This window comes from Echeneis naucrates, chromosome 12 (assembly GCF_900963305.1).
Source record: "Echeneis naucrates chromosome 12, fEcheNa1.1, whole genome shotgun sequence".
Classification (NCBI taxonomy): Eukaryota; Metazoa; Chordata; class Actinopteri; order Carangiformes; family Echeneidae; genus Echeneis; species Echeneis naucrates.
Genome location: NC_042522.1, coordinates 15,840,494 through 15,864,678, shown reverse-complemented (window position 1 = coordinate 15,864,678; position 24,185 = coordinate 15,840,494). Strand labels below are relative to the sequence as shown.

The window sequence follows — 24,185 nt, the reverse complement described above, 5'->3', positions numbered from 1 at the left end:
AGTCCAGGCAGGTCTGACTACAGCTGCTGGTCTCAGGTCTGTGTGGTAAAATATTTAATATCCAAGTGGATCCAAGGAGATTATCTGTCAGTTCTGTTCATGTGGTGCATCATTTGCACAAAAGGAGCAAATGAATGTCTTCCACAAGACGGAGCAAATTACAAAGTTGAGCTAAAGGCAAGTCGTTAGCTGATTAGGACTGGAGCTGGTGATCCAACCAGTAGTTGTCAAGCCACTTGTCAAACCTCAAAGTATTAAACTGGTGGTTCCAGACTAAAGGAAGAGGAGGGAGCTCACAAAAGTTTGTAGGATTTGCCCTCCAGATTTCGCGGCAGACCATGCAGACAGATTTCATGCTCAGGGCCAAGCTGCTAGCACGCCAACGACCGATGTGTTGCTGATTACGCTTTTTGGATTTGCTCTGCCACAGATCTGTTTCAGGTCTGGTTAAAAAATAAATAAATAAATAAATAAAAAGTGCCAGTGAAAAACAACATGTGTATGGTTAGTCAAACACTGGATGTACTGTACTGCAGCCTGATATTGTGAAGTTGAATTGTTTTTATGCAAATTCATTCACTCTCTGAAACAGTTGTGTCTTCTACCGCTGAAGCGTGAAGCTTTGTGTCTGTGTGACTTCCATATACCCCGTGGATCTTTGTGCCCTGTCAGCTGCCAGTCATTCCCATAAAGCTTAGCCGATTTTGCTCATTTTGTTTTACCTGAGAGCACCTCTAAATATTAATGTGGTCTCTCTGAATTACAGCCTCACAGGCTTGGCAGCTCTCTCAGCATTTCTCTACCTGACTCTGACTCCCCTCCCTTCACCACTCTTGGCTCAGTCTTTCCACCCCAAAGGTTAATTTCTGATGGTATCAGATGTGATGGGTTGTTGGCTCTCATTCTTCTCTCTCATGATTTTATGACTCTAATCCTGCCACTTGAGCAAAATCCCCTCTTTTATTTTGCCCGGTGGATGGCATTTAGAAGCGTTTAGTTTCACAGAAGCATGAAGTTGAAAGCAAACCTGACGTCTATCCGAGCGATCTAGTATCAGATACATTAATAATACGTGATGCTAACCTACATTGAAATCTGCATGACTTCAGCGATTTAAATTTGTCGTGTCACCCGTGTCTTACCTGCCCTTCTTATCACTGACAGGTGAATCAAGCGTGAGTTGGATAAACAAGTAAGCTCAGCTTTTGGCTAGGACAGGAGCGGCGCCTCTGGGGATTTCCATTCGCGACATTGCTGGTTTTAAAGAGCATCATGACAATAGGATAATATTGAGCACACTTGCTGTCCTTGAAATCCTCATCAAACATGATAAGGAGCACTAGTGAATGTCTCCAAACAGATAAGAGCTTTTAGATAATGTTTAGAGGTCTGACTTCTGATGTGAGGTTTCCATGTCTGTCTTTGTTCATAAATTAGGTCTAAGTTTTCCATTAATACAGTTAAAGTATCAGAGTGCTCATTTAAAGCCACAGAACCTGTGACTGAGTTGTTAAGATGGCCCAAAGCCGGGCCCACATGGACACACTGCCTCGGAATTGGCTTCTCTATTTACAGAAATCTGCCATATTCTTATTAGACCATCGAATATAGCCGGAGTGCTGCTGATGATACATGAGCTTCAGAGCGAAGCCTGAGAGAAAAACTGTTAAACCAAATTTTTTTTGTATTTAAAGCAACAAATATATCTTCCTGCGGATATCAGCACTGAATATAAAACATACCAAATGATATCATTTCAACAGTCAAATACACATTTGCACATGGAGAATATTGAGCCTTTTAAAAGTTGTTTGTTTTTTTTTTCCACTTATGACTACTGCATCATTATAGATGCATTATAGACTCGTGCTTTCAAGTGCACAGTTAATTTATCCTTCATTATTCATTTACCATTTGAAAACGTGGATCCACATGGCACGTGCAGAATTACTACCATCAGCAATCACAGTCAACTGTCACTTTGACTTCCACCACAGTGCTCATTTATGTTTGCATGACTTAATGTGAGCAAAGGCAATGTTTTATGCATAATATATTGTAACAGGATGGGGATTTTATCAGTGAAACACAGAGATGATGACAGGGAAGTAAACATGGACGATGTCACTGATGCAGTGGAACAACTTTTGTTTAAGTTAAGTTATAAGTTGAAATAAAGGTGTGTGTGTGTGTGCGTGTGTGTGCTTGTTTTTAATCTATTGTTGAGCTTGTCATGGTTGCTTGGTTATACAATGATGGAGATTATAGTTGTTGAGGACTTGGTTATTTTTAATAAAGTCTCATACCAGCCATACATCGCTGGATCCTGCCAATTAGCTTTACCGCTCCCTATCAATTAAAATGATGTACCTGCTCATTAATAATAGTCATGGTGGAAAAATGTGAAAGGGAAGAAGAAGAGGTGTCATCATTGGTGCCCAGCTGAACCGTACAGGCATGACATTAAATTGTTCAAGCTGCATTATAAACATCCCGAGGAAGATTGTTGCCTCCTCCATGGCTTTGTGTGAGCTAACGCTGCCAGCAGCAACAAGCGACAAAGCGACCAGGGCTCATTCATTTGAGATGAGTACTGGGAGCTGTGGTGCAACGGATATGGGAGCGACAGTGGAGAGAGAGATTTCAGCAAGTTGGCAACAGGAGAAGGTCGGGCAGAGTCGTGGTGCAGTCAGACACTTGTAAAACAAAAAGAAACATTTTCAACACCTACAGGTTCTTACTGACTAACTAAAGCTTAAAGTGCTTTCAAGCTGTGATTGTCAGTCAGCGGCACTGGTGGCACAGTTCTGCAGTTTCCAGGGGCCATGAGGAAAAGTTGGGGGGGAGTTCAACCCTTTTGAAAACGTAGGAATTAGGATTTGATTTGAAGGAAATATTTATCGACATACTGAGTCAGCAAGAACATCTGAAATCCAAAGGCAGCAATTGAGAGTTCATGGCAACTGGTTAGAAAGTATTTTAAGCGCTCCCAAATACGCTTGAACCTTTAGACCAATTTCATTCACATACATTTCTATTGCTAAACTGTTGTGTCACAACATATTCCTTTTGCGAATAAGCTTTGTCATTGCCCTGAGTTGGCTCTGAATATATTATATATTGACGTCCGCGCTGTTTTGGAAATATATTTTAAAACAGGATGTTCTATCAGTCTGTCCTGTTTTCATCTGGTGGATTCTGTTGCTTGTGGTCATCAATGCTGTTGGCCATAAAAGCTTGCACATTGATTGAGGAAGATACTGGTCGGTCTACGAGGATTCATGCATCCATTAGCTATGGCGCTTATATGCGGAGGGTCATGGGGGCAGCTGACATTGAGCAAAGGCGGGGTATAAACTGGACAAATCTCCGGTCTATCACAGGGCTGGTAAGTAGAGAGAAACAATATTTCATGCTTATGACTGGGCAGGCAGAGGGAGAACATGCAACAGCACACAGAAAGGAACAAGGCCGGGGGTTTAACCCTGTGACCGAGATGGCAGTGCCAATCCCTGAACTGCCATGCTGCCCTGTTAGGCATTACTCATGTTATATATGTTTTGGGGTGGGTTGGAAGCTGAACAGAATATGTGTGGGTGTAAAACATTCCCAGTAATAAGAGTGAAAATCGTAAAAGTCATCGAGGTAATAGTAGAGCAACTGATACTTATCACTCCCACTTGCAAGCCCCTGCTGATTTATGTAACAAGGCTGTTAAATTATTGTATTTTGTTGCTGTGAGCATATAACATCCACCATACCGTGAAACTTTTTTATTGAAGCCAAAGTTGTCCCCGATGCAGAATTTTAGAACAGTGTATACATGTTTCATGGTGGATTAACATTTAATTATACCTCACATTAGAACACCACCATCATAATAACTTTTTCCCCTCCGGTTGTCTCTCTCCATCGTTTAATAGCTCGGTTGGACTGCCTCACACACGGCTGTGCTCTCAATAGCTGCCTGCCGCTGTAATCCTGTATGACTTAGCTCATACACTGGGCTTTTAAATATGACCCCTGATCATGAAATGCTAATGAGCAGAGGCCCAGGCACTGGACTTGATTTCGACACATGATGCTCCCATCATGATTATAGTATCAACATCTCTGAGTGCACTGAGGGGTTGCAAAATAAACCAGTCACAAATTAGTTGTGCAATTCCCTCTTCATACTGCCATCCTACACACCATTCATCACATCGACAGCGATGCGTCTCCACACCTGCAGTCGTACTAAACCACCTCCAACTGCGGCGCGCCAAGAAAGCTCCCATTAAATCCTCTGGATTTGATGCAATAAAAAAAAACAAAAAACTGCTGGAGGTCTGAAATGTGCGACTCAGCGAGCTCTTGTCTGTTCAGAAACCCATAAGGATTCAAAAGGGAAACAATATGTATTAATAATATTTTGTAAAACGTATCTATCTTCAAAGATGAAGTGACTCTGGAGAGCAGTAATGAGGGAGCTGTGGGCAAAGCGAGCAAACATTCCCAAGATCATTATTCCCAAGTTAGACTCTGCCTGGGGAACGGCGCCATGTGTTTGCTGCTGAACAAATAGCGTTGGTGAATACTCCACATTCAGTCTCAAAATGATTTTGCATATAGCAGAATGAGCCTCTCGTGCTCCTGTTCTATCAGTGAAATGCAGGGCACTTGCACATCTGCACAAACACAGCGAAGCCAGAAGAAACATTACAGCCCCCACGCCTGTTTTTCCCTTTAAAAAAAAAAAAAAATACTCCTCATGAAAGACCAAGTTACCATCCATAACAGGCAATATCTCATTTGATCTACAGCCAGCCAGATCCATCACTATTCACAGTGAAAAGTGAGTGGGAGTGATTCAAGATCTTGCACTCTCTATTCTGTATATAATTGTGTGACAGGAATCTGGAGTTGATATTTCAAAGCATACAGTATAACAGAGTAACATGTATCAAAAACAGTTTATCCTTCCTTATAGATGACATTAAAAATCAAAGTTCCTCACCAGGGTTTAAAATATCCGGCATAAATCGACTGTCTTGAAAGGGGATTTGCGAGATGAAACTTGCAAACAGGCGCAGGGACGTCAGAGATGTGACAGTTAATCTGAAAACTCTTTGCCCCGCCAAATGTCACGGTTGACTCCAGGGGAGCAGCGAGCGAGAGAGTTCAGCACACACCTGTGTCTGCTTTTCTCCCTCTGCTCCTATCTTTTGATGACAAGAGGAAAAGCAGACGACAGCGAGCCTTTTCTATTCCCCGCGAGTAGACGACAGCAAGCTTTTCAGCTGACGCGTGTTCACAAACCTGCTCAACCGGCCTCTGGCCCGCAGTGGCAAAGGGCACGGTGAACGTCCCTGTGGTTACGAAAATGGCCCACCCCGGCTCTAACTCCTCCCCTTCGCAATCTCTGTTGAGTAGAACGATCTTGACAGGAAGATTAAGCGAGAGGGATGGGAGGGAGAAAAAGATGTACAAAAAAGAGGAAGGGGTTGAGTTACGGTGAGGGAGGAGGAGATGGAAGACTGTTGCTGCTTTTCACTTTTTCAGCAGTTTCAGGAGCTGCCCCGCCCCCAGCAATAGGGAGAGAAAAGCATGATGAATAATTAACTTCAAGAAATGTCACAAGCGGCAAAGAGGAGTGTAATCATTTCTCTGATGGGTTTAGAGATCTGTTTTTTATTCTTTTCCTTTATGCCCTGTGGTGCTGCTCTGTGCTGAGACGGTGAGCGCAGGCCGGCAACTCGTCCCCCTAAAAGCATCCAATACATTCCCCTACATACTTTTCAAATAAAAGCAAATAAATCATTAATATTTGAACCTTTTAGCTGCATTGCAGTGACATCTCACAGAGGTCTTCTACATTTTTAATCAAGTCATTGATGTCAGTCTCATTAGCTGTAAAATCACATTTAAGAAGTAGGAATCTCTGGCGGTAATGGTTTAATCAATGTCACGAAGGCTTGAGCTTTGTTTCTTTTTATTGCTGGAGAACACAACAAGCCCTACTCAGAATGAATTAAAGCTAAAAAATGAAAACAAAAAAAAAAAGAGTGTCTTCATAATTACTGCCTTCATCTTCAAAACAAGCTAAATTTGTCCTCTTTCCTTTAGCCCTGAGAGTGCTGAAAATGAGTTATGGATTACCATGACCTAGTTTAATGAGGTAATTGCAGATATTTATCATTTTTATTGTCATTTTCCAGAGATTTATCACCGAAGAGGACCGACAGTTCTCCCATATGTATAAGTTTGTTCTAAATATAATTGTGGCCTGCTGTTGGCATAACACACAGAGGACTATTGTGGACGCGATTGAAATAAGATTTAGCTTTTACTGTAAGACCACAGAAGTCACTCCACTTTCCAGCCTCACGGCTCTGTTGTTGGTAGAATGTATAAAGGACAGATGATTTAATGGCAAAGAAACCTTAAAGATTTGTTTATATCAATGTGCTTGTTAATCCGCTACAGTCCAAATGAGATTCCTTATCAGTAAACACATTGATTGTTCAAAATGAGATGCTGATTTCGCCGGTCTTATTTATCTTCTCTTGAGATGGCACCGTGTATTTGGGCGTCTGTGCTATTCGCAGATTAATATGTTGAAAAAAAAAAAAAGAGAGGAAAAGAAAGAAAAACAGATTGCCGCCCATGGAGAATTAGCTTTTTAAGTATTGGATAGTCAGGCGTCTAAAAATGTTCACTCACTGTAAACTTAAAAAAATTATATCTCAGGGCAGAGCTGGATTAGCCGGACAGACAGAGAGCAGTGGGACTCTTTAAAGCCACCCCCTCCTGACACACACGCACACACAGACAAACACAATTTGCCCAGAGTCATTGAAATCATTTGGTATTCCTGCCCCAGGTAAGTTGAATAATTAGTTTGTGATAACTTGACTAAACACATTGGTTTAAGAATGTGCGCTATGTCGGAGATATTAAGTGTTAATAAAACAAGAATTTGATGCTGGGTCACGTCTTCAGGGTGGCCAGCTCTGCCTTTACTGTTGCAACATGGTGTAATGAATACCCAGACAGCTAGGTGCTTTCATGGGGCCCCTGAGGGCCTGGTTTTCTAATACAACTCAAAGCCTATGAGACATATGTGCAGCATAAACAGTTGTGTTATTTGTTGTTCAAACTATAACTTTACCTTATCATGAATACATCAAACGTCAACAAAGCAGTATTTTCTCGAGCATTAGCGTTGCGTTAAGTGCTAATTAGCAATAAACACAAACCAGAGATCAACTTCCTCTTTGGTTAACATATGGCTGTCCACAGTAACCAAAGTCAATGAGAACGTACAAACCTTGATAACTCACTAAGCCCTCTGTCTATGCAGCGATGGAACAAATTGTGTTACTACAACGTCTGACAGGAAAGCGCTGTACTGCAGGACAGCGGCACTGTGTATTCTGTCAGAACGGTGAGGGGGGGCGGCCGGTAACAAAGGAAGACAGACCGGTTGGTGATGGGCTTGTCTGACAACAAAATAATGACCCCAAATGAGGGAAGAGTAACTCAATCTCCAGACTTAAACCTAATCAGCGTAGTTTTGGGAAGGAACTGAAGGCATAGCAACCAGAAAGTGCATTTGTGGGGAAAAAAAAAACATTACATACAAAATATATTAATAAAAGTAATGATAATAACAATGACCACAACAATAATAATGACAAAGTGAAAAAGAAAGCACCACAGTGGTAAAGAGGCGGTAGACGGTGCACCACAACAAACAGCAATTAAAAACAATGGGCCTTAATACGGGCCAGATATGAAGCTCGCCAGAATAAAAGGAGTAAAGAATAGATCCACTAATTGCCCGGCTAAACTGTGTAGGAGGACAGGAGCTTTTTGACTCTCTGCTAAGCTCCCATTTAATGGCACATCAGTAAGAAGAGAAAAGAGTATCTCCCCAGTGGAGCAATCAGCATGTTAATACTGAAGCAAAACACCTCAAAATTCTCTCTTGTATTCAAACCCATTTTAAATAATCTAACAATAGCATTTAATTAACAGGGAGTTACACCTGAGCATTTAGATTTCAACCAAAGAAGTCTCTGCTGTTATTTCACTTGTCTCCCTCCTTAATTATTCTGAATTATAGTCTCGCTGAGATTCTCTGGGGCTTTAATTAGAGTGTGAATTAAAGTTATGTAAATACAGTTTGAAGCCACTGAGTCTTTAAATAGAGTTGTGTTGCATCTGGTATATTTTTCTTTCTTTCCTTTTTTTCTCTGAAAGAGAAAACAAGTCTTTCTTTTGAAGTTTGTCAAGTCACTCCAGGGTAGCTTTCCCTTCGGTGTTTGGGTGGATTGATACTTTTTCTCAGGGGGCAATGACAGAAAAACTATTTCTGCAAGTGAGACTTTTTTGTTTCTGTGAATGTGCATGGAAAACGTGTTGCATTCACTGTGTGTGTGTGTTTCTGTGTGCAGCCCTTCCCTGCATACGTGCGGGAGTATTTATATTCTCGTATAAGAGTAAACTGGAAACGGGCGCGCGTGACGTTACTGTAGTATAAAAGTATTAATGGCTGAATCCTCCTCCAATTCACTGATCCACTGTGAAAATGAAAAGAGCAGCATCAACCTCCCATTGGCGCTAGATTAAACCCAAACTAAGTGCCTGGACCAAGACTCCAAACCGCTGCCTCTGAATAATAATGGGTTCTTTCAGCTGTGTTTGTCATCAAATTAGCCTTCAACTTCAGACAAGGTGCTCTCAGAGTGCAATCCTGGACAACGGTGGAATTCAAATTAGGCAGTCAGTTTAAGGTTTGTAAGCTTTAAAAGGGAGAATGAGTTTAATTTGTGAAGGTGATGATTGCCATAAGAGGCAAAGTGACAGTGCTCAGGTCCATAAAAACACCTTCGGTCCTGCGGCGCAGCTGCTATCGTGCTGAGACAGAAAAACAGACCCGAAGCCGGCCATTTGCAGCCTACGGCGTCCTCTACGTGCTTTAAATCCAGGCCCTCGTTCTTAACCAGGAAGCCTTTGAAGCATCTCTTTAAGTGTGCGCATTCAAATGCTGATCATTTATAGTCTCACAAACAAACACTCCAAATGTATAGAGTGCATGTGAAAGTTTGGAGCAGGGCTGGTTAATACAGTCTGGAGGCTAAGTTCACTCTTTGTTTGTCTTCCTGTCTCGGATTGGATTCCGCGTTCGAGGGAGACCAAGATTTAGTTCCTCCTGCTCAACTCTGCCTGACACACAATCCCTCTTGAAGCTTTGATCAGCCCAGGAGAGGGGAACTTGCCCTGGGAAGCACCATCACTCCAGCACAGCAGGGGCAAACGCAGCGCAGGAGGAGGCAAGGAAGAAGGGATGGAAACCCTTTTCTTTTCTTTCCCCTCTGGCACTTTCTGTCTTGAACACTTTCTAAAAACGATTGAGCAACAATTAAAAGATCGGTGCAGGGGATCCAATTAACTGGTTTGCAACAGCTGCGACAGGTGGATGGATAAAACGACAGTCGTGTCAAGTCAAAAAAACAAACAAACAAACACCTTACTGTCTTCGTAAATTAGAAATGGATTTAGGGTATACTTGATACTATGATATGCAAATTGTGCTTAATTAAAGGTGTTTCTCCAATGAGCTGGGGCATAATGCTTAATTATGTGCGCAAACCCCAAAGTGAATATTTTTTATATTTTTTATATTTTTTCATGCATAACCAAAAAACTCTTGTCCCTATCTAATGTGTTCATCGTCTTACTATAGAGAAGTTGCACTAATAATGACTCTGACCACATGTAAGACCTCGTATTCTGGCAGAAAATAATCCATATGAATGTGCAAAGTTGTTTTATTTCTCTCGTGTGAACTGACCTGGAGGGGAACTGAATTTATCACATTAGTGCAGCAGAGGGAGAGTAGTGTCACAGATGTTGTTGAACTTTCTGTTGAATAGCTTTCCCATTAATATTATAACTTATCAAGTCAGGTCGCGGTTATTAATGTTGAGAGACAGCAAGCAGAATTCATTTTGAAATAATTTTTTTTTTTTTTATGGAATAGAAGAACCTTCATGTTTAGAGTGATGACATTTTATTCATGATCTCTGTCTTGGATAAAACTGTGAGTCAACGAAACAGCCACAGTCATTGAATTGCAATTGTTTTCTCCTGATTTGTAATCTTGCTAACATGCACATATGTCTTTTATGACTCGTGACAGAAACAACATGAGTGCGTATTCTCACATCGGAAAGACAGTGAACCAATAAAAACGGATTGAGACAGACAGGACCAATGAGACCAGGCCCATTGATTTGTGGGGGGCGGGGTGGGAAACATAAACCAGAATCCATGCCAACACAGAAAATGAGAGTTTGTATTAGCACTATTGCTAATAGTGCATCAGCTACTGCCAGCTCTGAGCTAATAAACAACATAAACAACATGTTCATTATCCTAACCAGTGCACACGATGCCAGTCACTAAAACCTTTTTAAGTCCAGAGAAGAAGAGCTGGCATTTGCTCAGCCACTGTGTCAGCCATCACCATTTACAATATAACAAAACGAACCGATTCAGATTTCTCAACAAGGAATTCTTCGCCTCCTGACCAGTTTCATCAATCATAGTGATGCTGATGAGGAGCTTCAATGATCCACTGAAGTGTCTTCGTCAAGTGAAACACCAAAACATTTAGTTTTTTGATTTGTTTACATTTTTATTTCAAATGTACCTAAAAACAGTGATTTTTCAAGGATGAAATAAGAGATGATCAGACATAAATTTATCACCACAAATGTATGATTTTAACACACTTTCTTATTGTTGATGTGTGTCATGTGAAAAAAAAAAGTCATAATTTGTGTCATTACCTTCTCAAAAAAAAAAAAAAAAAAAAGACCAAGAAAATGACTGAAATTGATTCAGGGGTTTGAACTTGTTCCCGCCTCTCTACAAAAGGCAGGGTGAAGCCGGAGATGCTCCGCGCACTTTCAAAACCGTAATCTTGTTTGGAGAGACACCGTACATACACATGCATAGGCAGACTGTAAATGGGACAAAAACCACATTACAGCTCATTTACTGAAAATGTGCAGCGTTGAGAGGCTTCTGAAATAGCCCCATATTGTTTGCTGAGAACAATGCAAGTACTTTGTAATGGATTGTTTTGGTCTGTGTCTGGCTCTTTTTTTTTTTTTTGCTGCAGGGCTGAAGCAGATCCATGCCTTGTCCATCCAGGGGAACTATGAGCTACGTATCGACTTGGAGGACTTTGAAAATAGCACGGCCTATGCCCAGTATGGCACCTTTGGAGTGGGCCTCTTCTCTGTGGACCCTGATGATGATGGATACCCTTTGACTGTGGGAGACTATTCTGGCAACGCAGGTATGTAAACTCAGCAGTGAACTAGTTAGACTTCGCATGCAAGAGTTTCTGTGCTGATACTGATTAGTTGGTGCTATTTTAGCGTTGTACTTTTTTTTTTTTAACCTAATTGTGATTGCGCCACAGGAGTGCAGTGCACCCCAAACCAACCTCCAGCTCACACTGCCTTCAGCCCGTTGTGGTGTGTCTGCTAGTTAAACCATGCAGACAGCTGCAGACAAAGAGAGGCACTGCTGGTGTCTGAATCTCTGCTCCCAAACCATCAGATTCCAGCCCGCTACCTGTCACCTTGATTAAATTACTGCCAATTAATTGCACTGCTTGACCTGCAGCGTAAACAAAAACCCACTGCCGAAATGAAGAAGCAATTTCAAGCACCTTTGGGGAGCTCTGCTCTGAGACAACAGAGAGAATGGGGACAGATATGAGAGATAGAGCAGAGGGGGGTGGAAGAAACTAGGATGGAAGAGTGAAAGCTGCAGGTGTGGGAGGAGACGACGGGGACAGAAGGGAGGAAAAGGTAAATAAGTATGAGGGTAGAGGTGTCGAAGGGCTGGAGCAGATGATGGAAACCAGTGAAGAAGGAAAACTGTGTTTTATGCTAAAGACCAGTAATAACACTGCAGGCCTGGCGTGGCCTGACCATGAACTCATCGGCTCGTTAGACATTTGAGTCCGGTCAAATTAAAGGTACTCAAACTCTGTATGCTTGTGTCCTCAGCTCGGCTTCCCTCTGGGCAGTCCTACTGTTATTGTTATTAGTAGTACTTGCGAGTGCTCTGCTGTGGCTGCTCCCCGATCAGCTAACAGGTGCTCATTTGGGCTGGGAGCAGCTGGATCTTAATGGGCATCTGCCAGGCTCCAGCCACCAAGGTGACATCCCGTGCTTTGAGCTTTCAAGGCTTTCTTTTAATTTATTTTTTTTTTACCTCCACTTTCTACTTTTCTACATCCTCTGGACGTCATCACATTGTTGGCACCACTGAGCCATTATTTTTGTCCCCCCCCCCCCCCCCCCCCCTTTTTTTTTCTCTTCCAGTTATCCCTTTTCTCTTTTTATTGAGCAGCACACAATAGACAATGAATAGCAGACATGCCTGTCAGATTATTTTTCCCGCTGACTGGTTACCATCGTAATGCCAAATGGAGAGCAGAGAAGGACAGAGTGAGAGAGTAAGGAGCTGGACGGCCACCTCCTGGGCAATTAAAGGCTGTTTGATGCCCTGACGAGCTGTTCGCCCCCACCTGATGGCTGTTGAGCAGTCTTTCATTCTGGTCTCAGCTTTATCCTTCTGTTCACTTCTGGTCACAGTGTGAAGTCCACTTTAGAAGCAAAGGAAAGAACAGAGAGTGAAGGGGAGGAATGGGGAGTTTATTGAACATTATGAGCTCTCTGAACATCCATTTGCTGAAAACTTTAGGTTTACTGCAGCGTCTGAAGGATGCTGCTTTCATTTCACTTGCAGGCTTCTTAGGGCAGTCACTTGCGAAGCATTTATCGATGTCGACAATTTGCTTGTGAGAAATCTTCATATAGAGTGTAAATTTTTTTTCATCTCGGCTGTTTAATTGTGCAGCTCAGCCTCACCAATGCAGACCCGTGATTAAAGGCACTTTGGTGATGCAACTTGCCTGTGCCGCATTCCTGCAGGGGTCTTACATCACTGTCAATTTCACAATAACAGGTTGCAGGAAAGAATGTCTCCCTCAGATATTTTTCATATTTATACCACTGCCAAAAAACCTCAAAGTTGCACAGCTAAAATGAGAATGTGTGACAAGGTTTAGTAAATATGACTTTTCCCTCCTCTTGTAAATGTCTGTCCATTCGTTGACAGAAATCGTGATTAAATCGTTGGGGTGGATGTTATTAAAAAGGGGAAGATAAAAAGGTCAGCAAAGAACCTTTGATAAATTGGCTACAAATCCATCTGACCTCCCCCTTTAGATAATGAGACAGTACTCTGGAGAACTGTGGCTCTTTTTTTATTGTATTATCTCCCCCCGTCTGGAGAAATTATTAATTAAAGAGTCTTATGGTATTTTGAAGTTAATCCCTTGTGGATATGTCTAATTACTGGCTCCTGATATCAGCTCTAAGAATATGTGAATATGATTCAATAGCTGTTAAATTTTGTTGTTATTTTTTTCTTTCTATCGTTCATCCCAATTAAATGTTGTCTTCTTCTACAAGCGCTGATGTATGCACATGATTCTCCACCCCTAGGTGACTCTCTAATGAAACACAACGGGATGAAGTTCACCACCAAAGACAGAGATAATGACCACTCGGAGAATAACTGCGCCTCCTTCTACCACGGTGCCTGGTGGTACCGTAACTGCCACACCTCCAACCTTAACGGCCAATACCTGCGTGGGCAGCACACCTCTTATGCCGACGGCATCGAGTGGTCCACCTGGACTGGCTGGCAGTACTCACTCAAGTTCTCTGAAATGAAGATACGACCCGCCCGCGACCCTGAAAATAAATGAAACTGAAAAGAGGGGGAAAAAAAAAAGAAGAAGAAATTTTTGAAACATTACAAACCAGACAGCTAGGCAAATTTACTTGTCTTGATATTACCACCTTTGAGTTTAGTTGATTCCACTGTTTGCCTCCTGATGTCTCTCTTCCTTCTTCCTCCTCTTCCTCCATCACCCAGCTGCTAGTCTGCCCCTTCCCTTTCCCTCTTAAAAAAAAGAAAAAAAAAGAAAAACTATTCGTGATCGTGATCCCCTTATTTTTGATCACTCGGTTCACAAAAACTGCAAAGCAGCACCCTCAGCCCCACAGTCCGCTGCGCTAGCTTTGCTCAATCTGACATGGTGGTCCAAGCGTCCCCTGCAGAATCACACGCCAGTGATTTTCCTCCTGTCATGTAACTCTGGCCTCCCATCTGTGCTGACATGGCACTCAGACGAGGGTTCAGTTTCACTGCCTGTTGCCATGTAATCTGTGAATGGAGAGGATTTCTCCAAAAGTGGTCGAACATGAGCAAAAATAGATCCTCCACGAAATATGAGCAGGCGATAAAAATTCGACTCTTTGTTTCTTCCCCTTGCAAGAGTAGTCTAGCGCTTCACCAGTGAGAAGCGGCAGCGCAGTGGTGCACTACCAGTCAAAAGTTTTCACACACTTTCCTATTCATTTGAATGAGAAAGTGTGTGCAAACTTTTGACTGATAGTGCACATCCTTGTGGATCAGATCCAGCAGGGTCACGTTAAGAAGTGTGAGGCCTCAGATAATGAGAGAAACGGCGGCAGGGGGGGGCGGTGTACGGCAATTTGGTGAGGTTTGAATTAGTCTAAAATGGAAATTGTTGCAGAGGAAAGATTGAATCAAAGTGTTCGTAGAAGAGGAGGTGCTAGATGGGAAAAAAAGTGAAAAGAGGAAAAAGAAAGTGACAACGGAGAATCTCATTCATCTGACTTGGGCCATTAGGAAGCATATTGGGCACTTTGTCTGATGTGCCTGCCAGCTGACTACTGGCCAACTGATGCAGCACTCACAGATGGTAACCCAGCACTTTTGGTGTGTGTGTCTGTGAGCGTGTGTGTGTGTGTGTGTGTGTGTGTGTGTGTGTGTGTTTGTGCGTCCAGGACGGAGAAAGACAGACAGACAGAGCTCTCTAATACAATCAATTTCCTGTCATGAGTTCAGCAGAGCGTCTCGATTGGCTACAGCGTTTAGCAGAGACTGGCTGAACGTGATGCATGGCTGACATACCGTCACTCTCTCCATCCAAGTAGTTAACATGAAATAACAAAGCCTCTAATCAACGCACATGTCGTAAGAAGGGAGCGACACTGACAACAGGACGAGACTGTCATGATCTACCTTTCTTGGACTTGTTCAGAAACTGCTTCAACACAACAAACACACCGGCCCCTCCTTCCATTCTATGGTTTGTCACTTATTTTTTCTCCTCTCCAGGTGATTATTGTGGGATATTTGTGTGTGAGTGTGTGTGTGTGTGTGTGCGTGTGACACAGTTTCACTTGTCATGCAGAGTAAGTTGCTGCATGACATCTTAAGATGCTCCCAAACAGTCTTTATTTTTTCCCCCTTTCAGTAGGAACTCTACGATGTATTATCTCAGAAACTAAATTGCCTAAAGCAAACAAAAAAAGATTGTAAAAAAAAAATAATAATATTGTGAAAAAAATATATATAAAGGCGACAAGTGGGTGGAAAGTAGTGCAGTTCCAATTTTTTTCCGTCTTTCGATTTCTTTTTGTTTTTTGTTTTTTTTTAAGTCAGTGAATCAAAATTTTTGCAGTTTCACTGAGTTACTTTGGATGTATTAAAAGCTTTAAAAATATCTGTAGATTTTATTGTACAGCTTGTCTGACTTTTAGAGCATGTGAATCTGTTTTCTTACTATGCCAAAACACAAAGAGAACTGAAGCACACAGACTTTATGAAATCCAAAAAAAAGAAAAAAAAAAAAAAGTGAAATGACGTGTATTTACAGAACTTTTATCCCCTTCCTCTGCCTGAAAGTACGGGTGGGAGGGGCCTGAGCTGCTCTGAAAGTTGAATGCAAATGAAAGCAAAGGAGGAATATGATAATCCCTCAAGCACACGCCTCTTCAAATCTGCAGCACAAATATGAATACTTTATGAAGGCACAATACCGGAGACACTTGGATCCTCCTGGCACAAGTACTGGACACTTTCAAAACGTCCTGAGTGGCGCTGGGAGACAGCTCTGAATGTGTGCTGACAGGAAGTTATCGTGTAGCACTGAGCAATGTTGCACTCAATACCTCGGACACTGGAAACAGCTGTGAGTTTTTCTCTGTCCTTACCGGCGCCTGGAAGGATCTCCCACTGCTGCGTGTGTTTGTGAAGTCAATGTACAGCTACGGGCTATGTCATGTCCGGGCCGGCTGAGTGCCACCTCTCTTTCGACGTGAAAGCACAGACACATGTGACAAACACTTGCTGATGTTACTATCGCACAGAGTGTGAGGCATGACAACAGAGATGTGAAACTTTAAGGGTGAACATGTTATGAAGCCACTTAAGGAGAAGGAAGTGGACAGTGTGTGGGAATGTATGCAAATGTGTGTGTGTGTGAGTGTGTGTGTGTGTGTGTGTGTGTGCACATGTGTGCGTCTACAGTGTCTGTGTGTACACGTATATGCACATGCATTGGTTTGTATATGCCCATGTGCATGAAGCCGGACAGAAGAGTGGGAGGCTGAGTGCGTCTCTCTGCGGAAATTTGAAGTCATGTGATGCTTACGTACAACTTGCCCCCCCCCCCCCCCCCCCCCCCCCCCCGATGTTTGTGTTGATAACAGAGAGATTTACATAATTATAATGAACTACTACTTATTGTGATCGTGAACCCATTAGAGTGGACACCAACTTCTGGTACTGTGTTGAACTGCGCTTGCACCCTAAAACAACGACCCCCCCCCCCCCCCGTCCCCGTCCCTCTCCCAAAGTCTCCCCCACAGCACATTGTGCTCATTGTATATGTTCCTTGTTATTTAAATGTGCAGACCAGTATTATTTGCCACCCCACCCCTCCTTTGTGCGTGTTTATGGAATGAATGCCTTTATCGTCATGCTCTCTGCTGCAGCTTGCTAAAAGCCTCCAATGGAAGAGATGATAAAGGAGTGAAATCAGTGGCTCCGATCATTCGCTCATTACAGCACATCAGCCCCCCCCCCCCCCGAATGATCCCCCCGGTCCCCATACCTTCTATCTTTCTTACTGTGTATTTCATTAATTGCCTTAGCCTCTGCTGCCAATTCCCCCTCACTCACATACCTCCTAATTCTCTCCTCTTTATTGCTCTGCTTGTTTTTGCCCCCCCGTCTCTCCTCGTCGGCCCCCCCGGCCTCCTCGGCCCTCCCTTTCCTCCAGTCCCAGCGCAGAACTAACTCTGTTCTCTTTTTTCTTTTCTTTTACATTTTGGTGAAGTACTATAGATTGTTTTTGCTGAATCTTGATAATGTGTTTTAATGTTCTTGTCAACATTTAATAAACATTCACATTTTATAAATGGGGAATGCCCTGAAGTGTGTGTTCGTGTTTGCGTGTGCACGTGTTTTCCCGCCTTTCCCTCTCAGTGCAACCGTGCATGCATGCAGCAATGTAGTTGGTATTGCTGAGTTTGTTTTTAATTAGAAGATGTGGATCTGATCAATCTGAACAAACAATGAGCGTTTAGTTTAATTTTCTTAATGGACGAAAAGGAAACCTGGTTAATGTTTTGGAACATCAGGCACTATGAACTAACAACAGAACATGTAGTTTAATGTGAAAAGTAGCCAAAGTGCAGCCAGAATGTACGAATGCTTTCAAGCCTCGCTGATGGTTTGGCTTCATTTGCTGACGATGCGGTTTCTAACTCTTCTGCAACTGATGTAAATAGAAATTTGTTGATGCGACTCTGCGTGTGTTTTCACAAACAGTGTCTCTGTCGCTCTGGAGGTTCCAAACAAAATAAACAATCCCAATTAAAGCTAAATGACAGCTCATCCTGCGTTATCTACCTGTGAGGACCTGTCATCGCCGAAAACAAGATTACACAGCCTCACCACCTGCATAGAAAATTGAAAAATATTTAAATAAGGACTGTAACGACGAGGGAAGGACAAATATCAGAGGAAATTAGATAGCTTTTAATTAGCTTCCTCAAAAATCACGCTCTATCTTCATTCATGGATAAGTGGCCTTGGACTTACTGATAAGTAGCAACGTAGGCATGTTTCTTCTTCTGCTTCTGATTTTTTTTTTTTTTTCTGACTTTTCAGGACAATCCAAGGTACCAAACGTATTTTTGTGCTTACAAAGTTGCCCAGAGACATTTAAAGGATGGCTAAGAGCAAATTTAAGGGCATATGTTCAAATAGGGGATTGCTGGAAGGATTTTTTTTTTTTTTTTTTTTTGCAGCGGCAGATGCTACTTACAAAATCTGCATTTTTTCCTAATTTATTTTCATTTCAAATAAGCTGTCAGGAGGAGGAACGATTGCACGAGTTCCAGGATTAGGGTTTCACTTTCTGGCCCACTTCTCACCTTTCGGTCACCACAGATCCAGGACGTAAGATGAAATATGAAGGGATCGGATTTATACTGATGAACTGTACACTGACGTGTTATTTAGTCAGTATGGTGAGAGGGCCAACTGTTGGCGTGTTTACTTGTAGTGGTGCTTCTGGCCAGCAAATCTAAGTGTAATATTCATTCTCATTTCAGCTCTGGCCTGATCTTCACCAAGTCTTTAGGCCTAATGGATGGCTCTTTGGTTGTTAGCATTCGTGGGGGTTTTCGAGCCTGTTTTGCTGTAAACAGCCACCTGCTGCTGCAGACAACAAAGTTGCTGGGAGCAGCGGGATTGAACAGAAACAGTAAAGTGAAGCAATGATCTGGAGGACGCTAAAATGCTTCATAAAGCTGAGCAAATCTACATAGTTGCACAATCTTCCTCTCTTCATTGTGAGCAAACCCTCTCACATTACTTACAATGAATTGATTGACTGTGTGTGAATAGGATTAGTGCAGCTTTATTACTTTAGTGTTTATTTCAAATGGCTAGTTAAATGTTTACTTACACTATTACAAGAACATATCCGATTCTTTTGATTTGATATTTCAAATGATCTTTCTGTAAAGGGATGCACATTTTTTCCCCAACAAACAGCGAGCAGCCATTTCAACATATGATGAATAAATTACTACTTATTATTGCTATAATTACAATGAGCTTTTTTCTGGATTCCCAGGAGCAATATGTCCACTGAAGCCACCTGCGTTCAAAAACTATCCTTGTATCCATCGCAGCTCAGTGTGGACCTCTGAAAGCAACATTAATAGGATGTCATGTGTATAAATTAGGAGTTAAAATACCAGAGATAGTGCAAAGAACAACTATTTACATGCTCATAATTAGCGCCCGCTAATTAAGTCACATATGTTTGTCATTGTGGACCTTTTTTTTTAAATTCTCACTGTTTTCTATGGCTGTGCAGCATCACTTTGAACTGTATAATGTGAGTGCTCAAGTTTGTCCTGCGATGCTGGTCCATTCCTCTCCCTCACTCGCATCAAGGCAAATGCTGTCTGTGTCCTGGTGTGTATATTTTATGATTCTAGTCTTCAAGTCTTATTTGACTGATTTCATGGCAATGCTGCTTTCTGTTTACTGCTTCCATCGCCTTTCATTATTCGGTTTGTAGTGTTGGATTTGGTATCCTTAACCCACTCACCCGAAACAAATAACTCTGCCGAAGCACACAGATCGACAGTTTCATCTTATTTCATATGATATACAGTTCTGTCTGTCTGCTCGAAAATCCAGCTATGTTCTCAGGCGAGTTCTCTCAGCCTGCTGCAGTGACAACGCAGGACTATATAGAACAAAAGGGTAACTGATATTCAGCATCCTCCCTCCCTTCGTGGTTTGCAATTCTGCAACACAATTGCTGTGCTAATTTTTGTGCGTCTGCTTTTGCTGGAAAAAACAGGGCCATTTGGTGCATTTCCTATCGCCTTGGAGGAGCGCGAGTCTTGATCGGATGTGTTGACAGAGTAATGTCGACGAGAGATTGATGTCGTGTGCTCTGGCTCTTCAATTCATTCCAGTTCAAAAGGCACCAAGTGATGTCAGCGACTGGGTTGCTATCTCTGCGGAGCTGCTGGATGCACAAGTCATTCAAGTCTGGTTATGACACTGAGCGTGCCAGCTGCACCGCCCAGGCCCTTCAAAGAGCCGAAGGAAAAAACGAGCAAAAATGCTTTTTTGTGGATTAATGTCAAGATGTATTCCAAATGCTAATGGGGAGAATGGAGAGATCCAAAGGGGGAAGGATGACACAACATCGTCTTGACTACCTCCAGTAGAAGGCGACTAATTTCTGTCCAGTTTCAATTCCCATCTGCCTCCCGTCACACTTAAAGGACTAATCTGAGAGTTAACTGTCCCAATGTTACTCCTCTTTAATTTTCAGCTTTGAGTGTGTATTTTTTGATTTCGATGGGGAGAAAGTGGCTTTGTGTGAAGGGTGGCAGATAAAAACAGGCCATATGTGTGTACTCATTTTGAAATGTCTCCATTTTGTTGTTGCAAGCCAGCAACAACAGATTTTACTTAAGAATCTTCTTTGCAAGCTTCACCGTGCAGTTTTTTTTTTGTTTTTTTTTTGGGGGGGGGGGTATTAGCATTCCTCCCATGTATCTCTTTTCAGCGTGTCAGCAGGGTAGGCATACAGATTACTGCAGAGCCATGAAAACCAACCAAACACCTGGCTGAAATAGAGCGTTGTATTAGTTCAGGCAGAGCACAAATTCCACGGTTTGATAGCCACCGATCTCCACCCCGTCGTCACCACAAAGCGGTCCATTTGAATGAGTTGCTTTACGCCTGATTGTTTTACTGATTGTTGCTCTCTAAACTATGCCATAGATATTTTGCTTCAAGTTAAGGCTTAACTTCCACCTCCCCAGGCCTTTATCTGATACAGTCTACACAGTAGCTCTGACACTGATAACACAGTGCTGTTGTTGCCCTTGCCTCACTCCGTGAACACCCATGGGGGGATTTGCATTACACCAGAGCTATATCTTCAGCATGCTTGCTGGGAAGGCAGGGGGCAGCTTACTGCAGAGGCATGAATGTCAAACGGGACTGCGTTGTTATTTTGTTGCTGTGAAACATTTTATCTTTCAACTGGTGTGCTTTTGTATGAGTTTAATACACAATCCTTTGTGTTGTCTTTAGTCAAGGTCACTGTAGTGAAGTCTGTGCACAACAGATGAACCAATTGAAAATGGCAAAGCAAATAATCACACAACGCGTAAGGTCCTTTGGATTTGTGATATGAAAAATACATTTCACGATCAAGTCAGCGGGAGTTAATAAGCTGGTCGGACAGCAGAGTCTGACTACAGGCGTTGACAGAGCCCCCCCAAAAAAAGAAGCTCTTATACACTCATCCTGGCACTATCCTCCAAGATAAATCAAACTCAGTGGGCGCAGACAAAACTGGCAAATGGCAGGCTTTAGTTTTGTGTCGTGGTTTGTGCAGGCTGTTTTGACACGCTTGTCATAATTTTTGCGTCCGTCTTGTTAATTGCTCACTTGCCTGCAACACGCGACTCAGTTGCTTCCTTATAATCATGAGACTATAGCTGTCGCCCTGTTTGTACGGAAATAATGTGTGCACATCACACACACTCACACTCGCCCAGCTCACAGGACTACCTGGGTACTTTTCATACTCTGCAACTGGCCTGTGTAGATTCCCAAGCAGAGGGCTGAATATTATTATGATTATTATTATTATTATTATCATTATCGTAGCCACCTAACACTATTAGGAGACCTTGCAGAGGGACAATGCAGATTTTTTCTTCTTTTTTGGACAAATTACAGTTAATAGTGCTCAGAAGCTTTCTGCTTTTCTCACAGTCACTGCTGTGGAGTAATTTAGTTTGCATGGCAATTTCAATTAAAGGTTTTTTGTTTGTTTGTTTGTAGTTCCTTAATGTAATTTTGAAGAGACTTTAATTTAATTAGTTGATGCATCCCGTGTTCCCGTTGAGCTAATGACTGTGACTATACTGAAGAAAGTGCCTGTTCTTCACTTTAAAGCCAAAGTTTTTTACCTACATTAATAACTGCATTATGGACCCTTTGCTGCCTTCATCCATTTTTTTTTGTCCAAGCCTGCTGCTTCTCCTCTTTATTGTCAACAAATGCAAGGGAAGACAGCTGCAAGAGACCATTAACGTTCAACCTGATACAGCAACTTAAAAAAAAAAACATTTTTTACTTTTCCTTTTCATCATTTCTTTGCCTCACTTTTAAAACAAAAGTGCAACGGATTTGTCACGGTGTTTTGCCATTTTATCTGTGAGAACATACAGCGCGCTACAAATGCAGTGATGTCTAATCCTCTGCCTCTCTCTTTCTGCTCGGTGTATCAATCTGTTCACAGCCCTTTTTAAACTCGCCCTGTCCCTTAATACGCCACTCAGAATGCATGAGGTTAATTTTGCTCAGTTCGCTGAAAGCACCTGGAGACAAAACTTAAGTTGAAGTTTCTACAATGTTTGCACATACTCAAGAAGTTGTTTGCACCTTTGGATTATACCAGTGTCTGGGTTAAAAGGCTGCATATTGCAGGAAGGCTTTCACGTCTTTTTAAACATTGAGATTTAAAGTTTGAGACTTCGAACAACTTTTCAGGATGTCGTTTCTCCAAGTGCTTATCTGAAATGTGCCATAATCTTATTTGAAAATATTGGATCAGAAGAGAGTGTCGGGGCCTTTCTTATCATTGGTTACTGACCTGTTAGACCTTGTTAGAGCTCCAGAGCTGGAGAGAAGAGAAACTTGACTGAGAAGTTTTTTGGTGCTTAAAAACAAAAATGGATCTTCTTATGAATAATAAAGCTTAAAATAAAGCACCAGGAAAATGTTAAATGGGGGACATTTAACACCACTTGCTTTTATATGCTACTCACCCATTTAAGTTAAAATGAAATATGAACTTTTTGCTTCTATGTGTCTACATGTCCACTAGATTGAACATTTCCTCATCAGGATCTTCCTTTAAAATTGCGCCCGAGGTCACGGATCCCAACGTATTGTGGAACTTTGCAGAAAACCGACTACATGGGAAGCAACTTACGTTTGTTGTCATGTCATTCCAAGAGCTTAAATCAAATTCCTACATGGCCCAGACAATGGCAATAAAGGAATTTCACTGGTGAGAGCTGCAGCAGAGATGTTTAATCATGCCGTAGCTGGAGCTTATTATCAGAGTTGGAGCTTTCATGAATTTGGTCTTTAGAAAAAACAATCCCTTTCTTCTTAGGCTCTACACGATGTAATATCAAACTGGAAATGCCAGGGGAAAAGCCACACACATCCTTTACTACATCTCGTATTCCTAAGTGCTGTGATGGGTGCCAGCTCCTGACGTTTCATCACCTTGATTAGTATAATAATATAAGGAGAGAACGGGTGACGTAAAACTGAGGCAACAGCGAGCTTGGCTGTTTTATCCTACCTCACGCTGAAAGACGTCTTTCTCTATACATCAGTTTTGTTTTGCTTTGGTTTTTTTTTTTTTTCAGAGTCATTGGTTCAATTTAATTCATTTTATTTAAAGCTGTGAATCTTATTCCCACTTTTTAGGTAAATTCGTATTGAACTTATTAACAAACTGTAGACTCTAAAAAGGCGTGCATTAGCCCAGTCTATGTCAATTTTACATCATGGATTTTTTAGACTTAGTTCTTTCACACATCAAATTGGAAGCTGGTAAAATAAGCAGTGTTCATACAGCTGCTCTGTATATTTATTTCTGGTTTTCAGCAAATAAAACAGATAACTACTGTGTTATAGCCAAACTAGATTATAAAATAACTAAATATGCAACTAGAAGATAAGACATTTTACTTATGTCCACGTTCTCAGACACAACCTTTCTCTGACACCTGGTGCTTTCAACAGACATCAGACACACAACCGCAACTTGGAACCTTTCCAGTGCTCAGAATTTGGCAGCAACAGCGCAAACCCCTGCAACCGAAATACTCAACCGGAGCAAGAGACACACTGAGCAGTAGTCGTTCACTTCAAATGAGCTCTCATACCATACAAAGAGCGACAGAGAGTAGGCAGTGCAATGCTGGGGGACAGATCTCAGCATTTTTGGAAACAGTGGTAACAAGTTGAGGAGTGTTGATGCAGTTAAGGTGTCAGCCAGCGTGACAGCCAAGAGAGGAGCAGACATTTGTGCTGTAAAATGTTTGACTTCTCCTCCGTCACCTGTTACTGTTGGCGTACCAGCATAT

The 24,185-nt window shown here is 42.0% G+C and overlaps 1 protein-coding gene across 1 annotated transcript in view; it reads left to right on the top strand.

Moving 5' to 3' along the window:
- Positions 1-13,849, top strand: part of fibcd1b (fibrinogen C domain containing 1b) — an 85,042-nt gene extending 71,193 nt beyond the window's left edge. The window contains exons 7-8 of the mRNA XM_029515023.1: positions 11,177-11,356; positions 13,584-13,849. Of these exons, the coding sequence (XP_029370883.1) occupies positions 11,177-11,356; positions 13,584-13,849 (446 nt within the window). The remainder of the gene's footprint in view (positions 1-11,176; positions 11,357-13,583) is intronic.
- Positions 13,850-24,185: the final 10,336 nt, after the last annotated feature.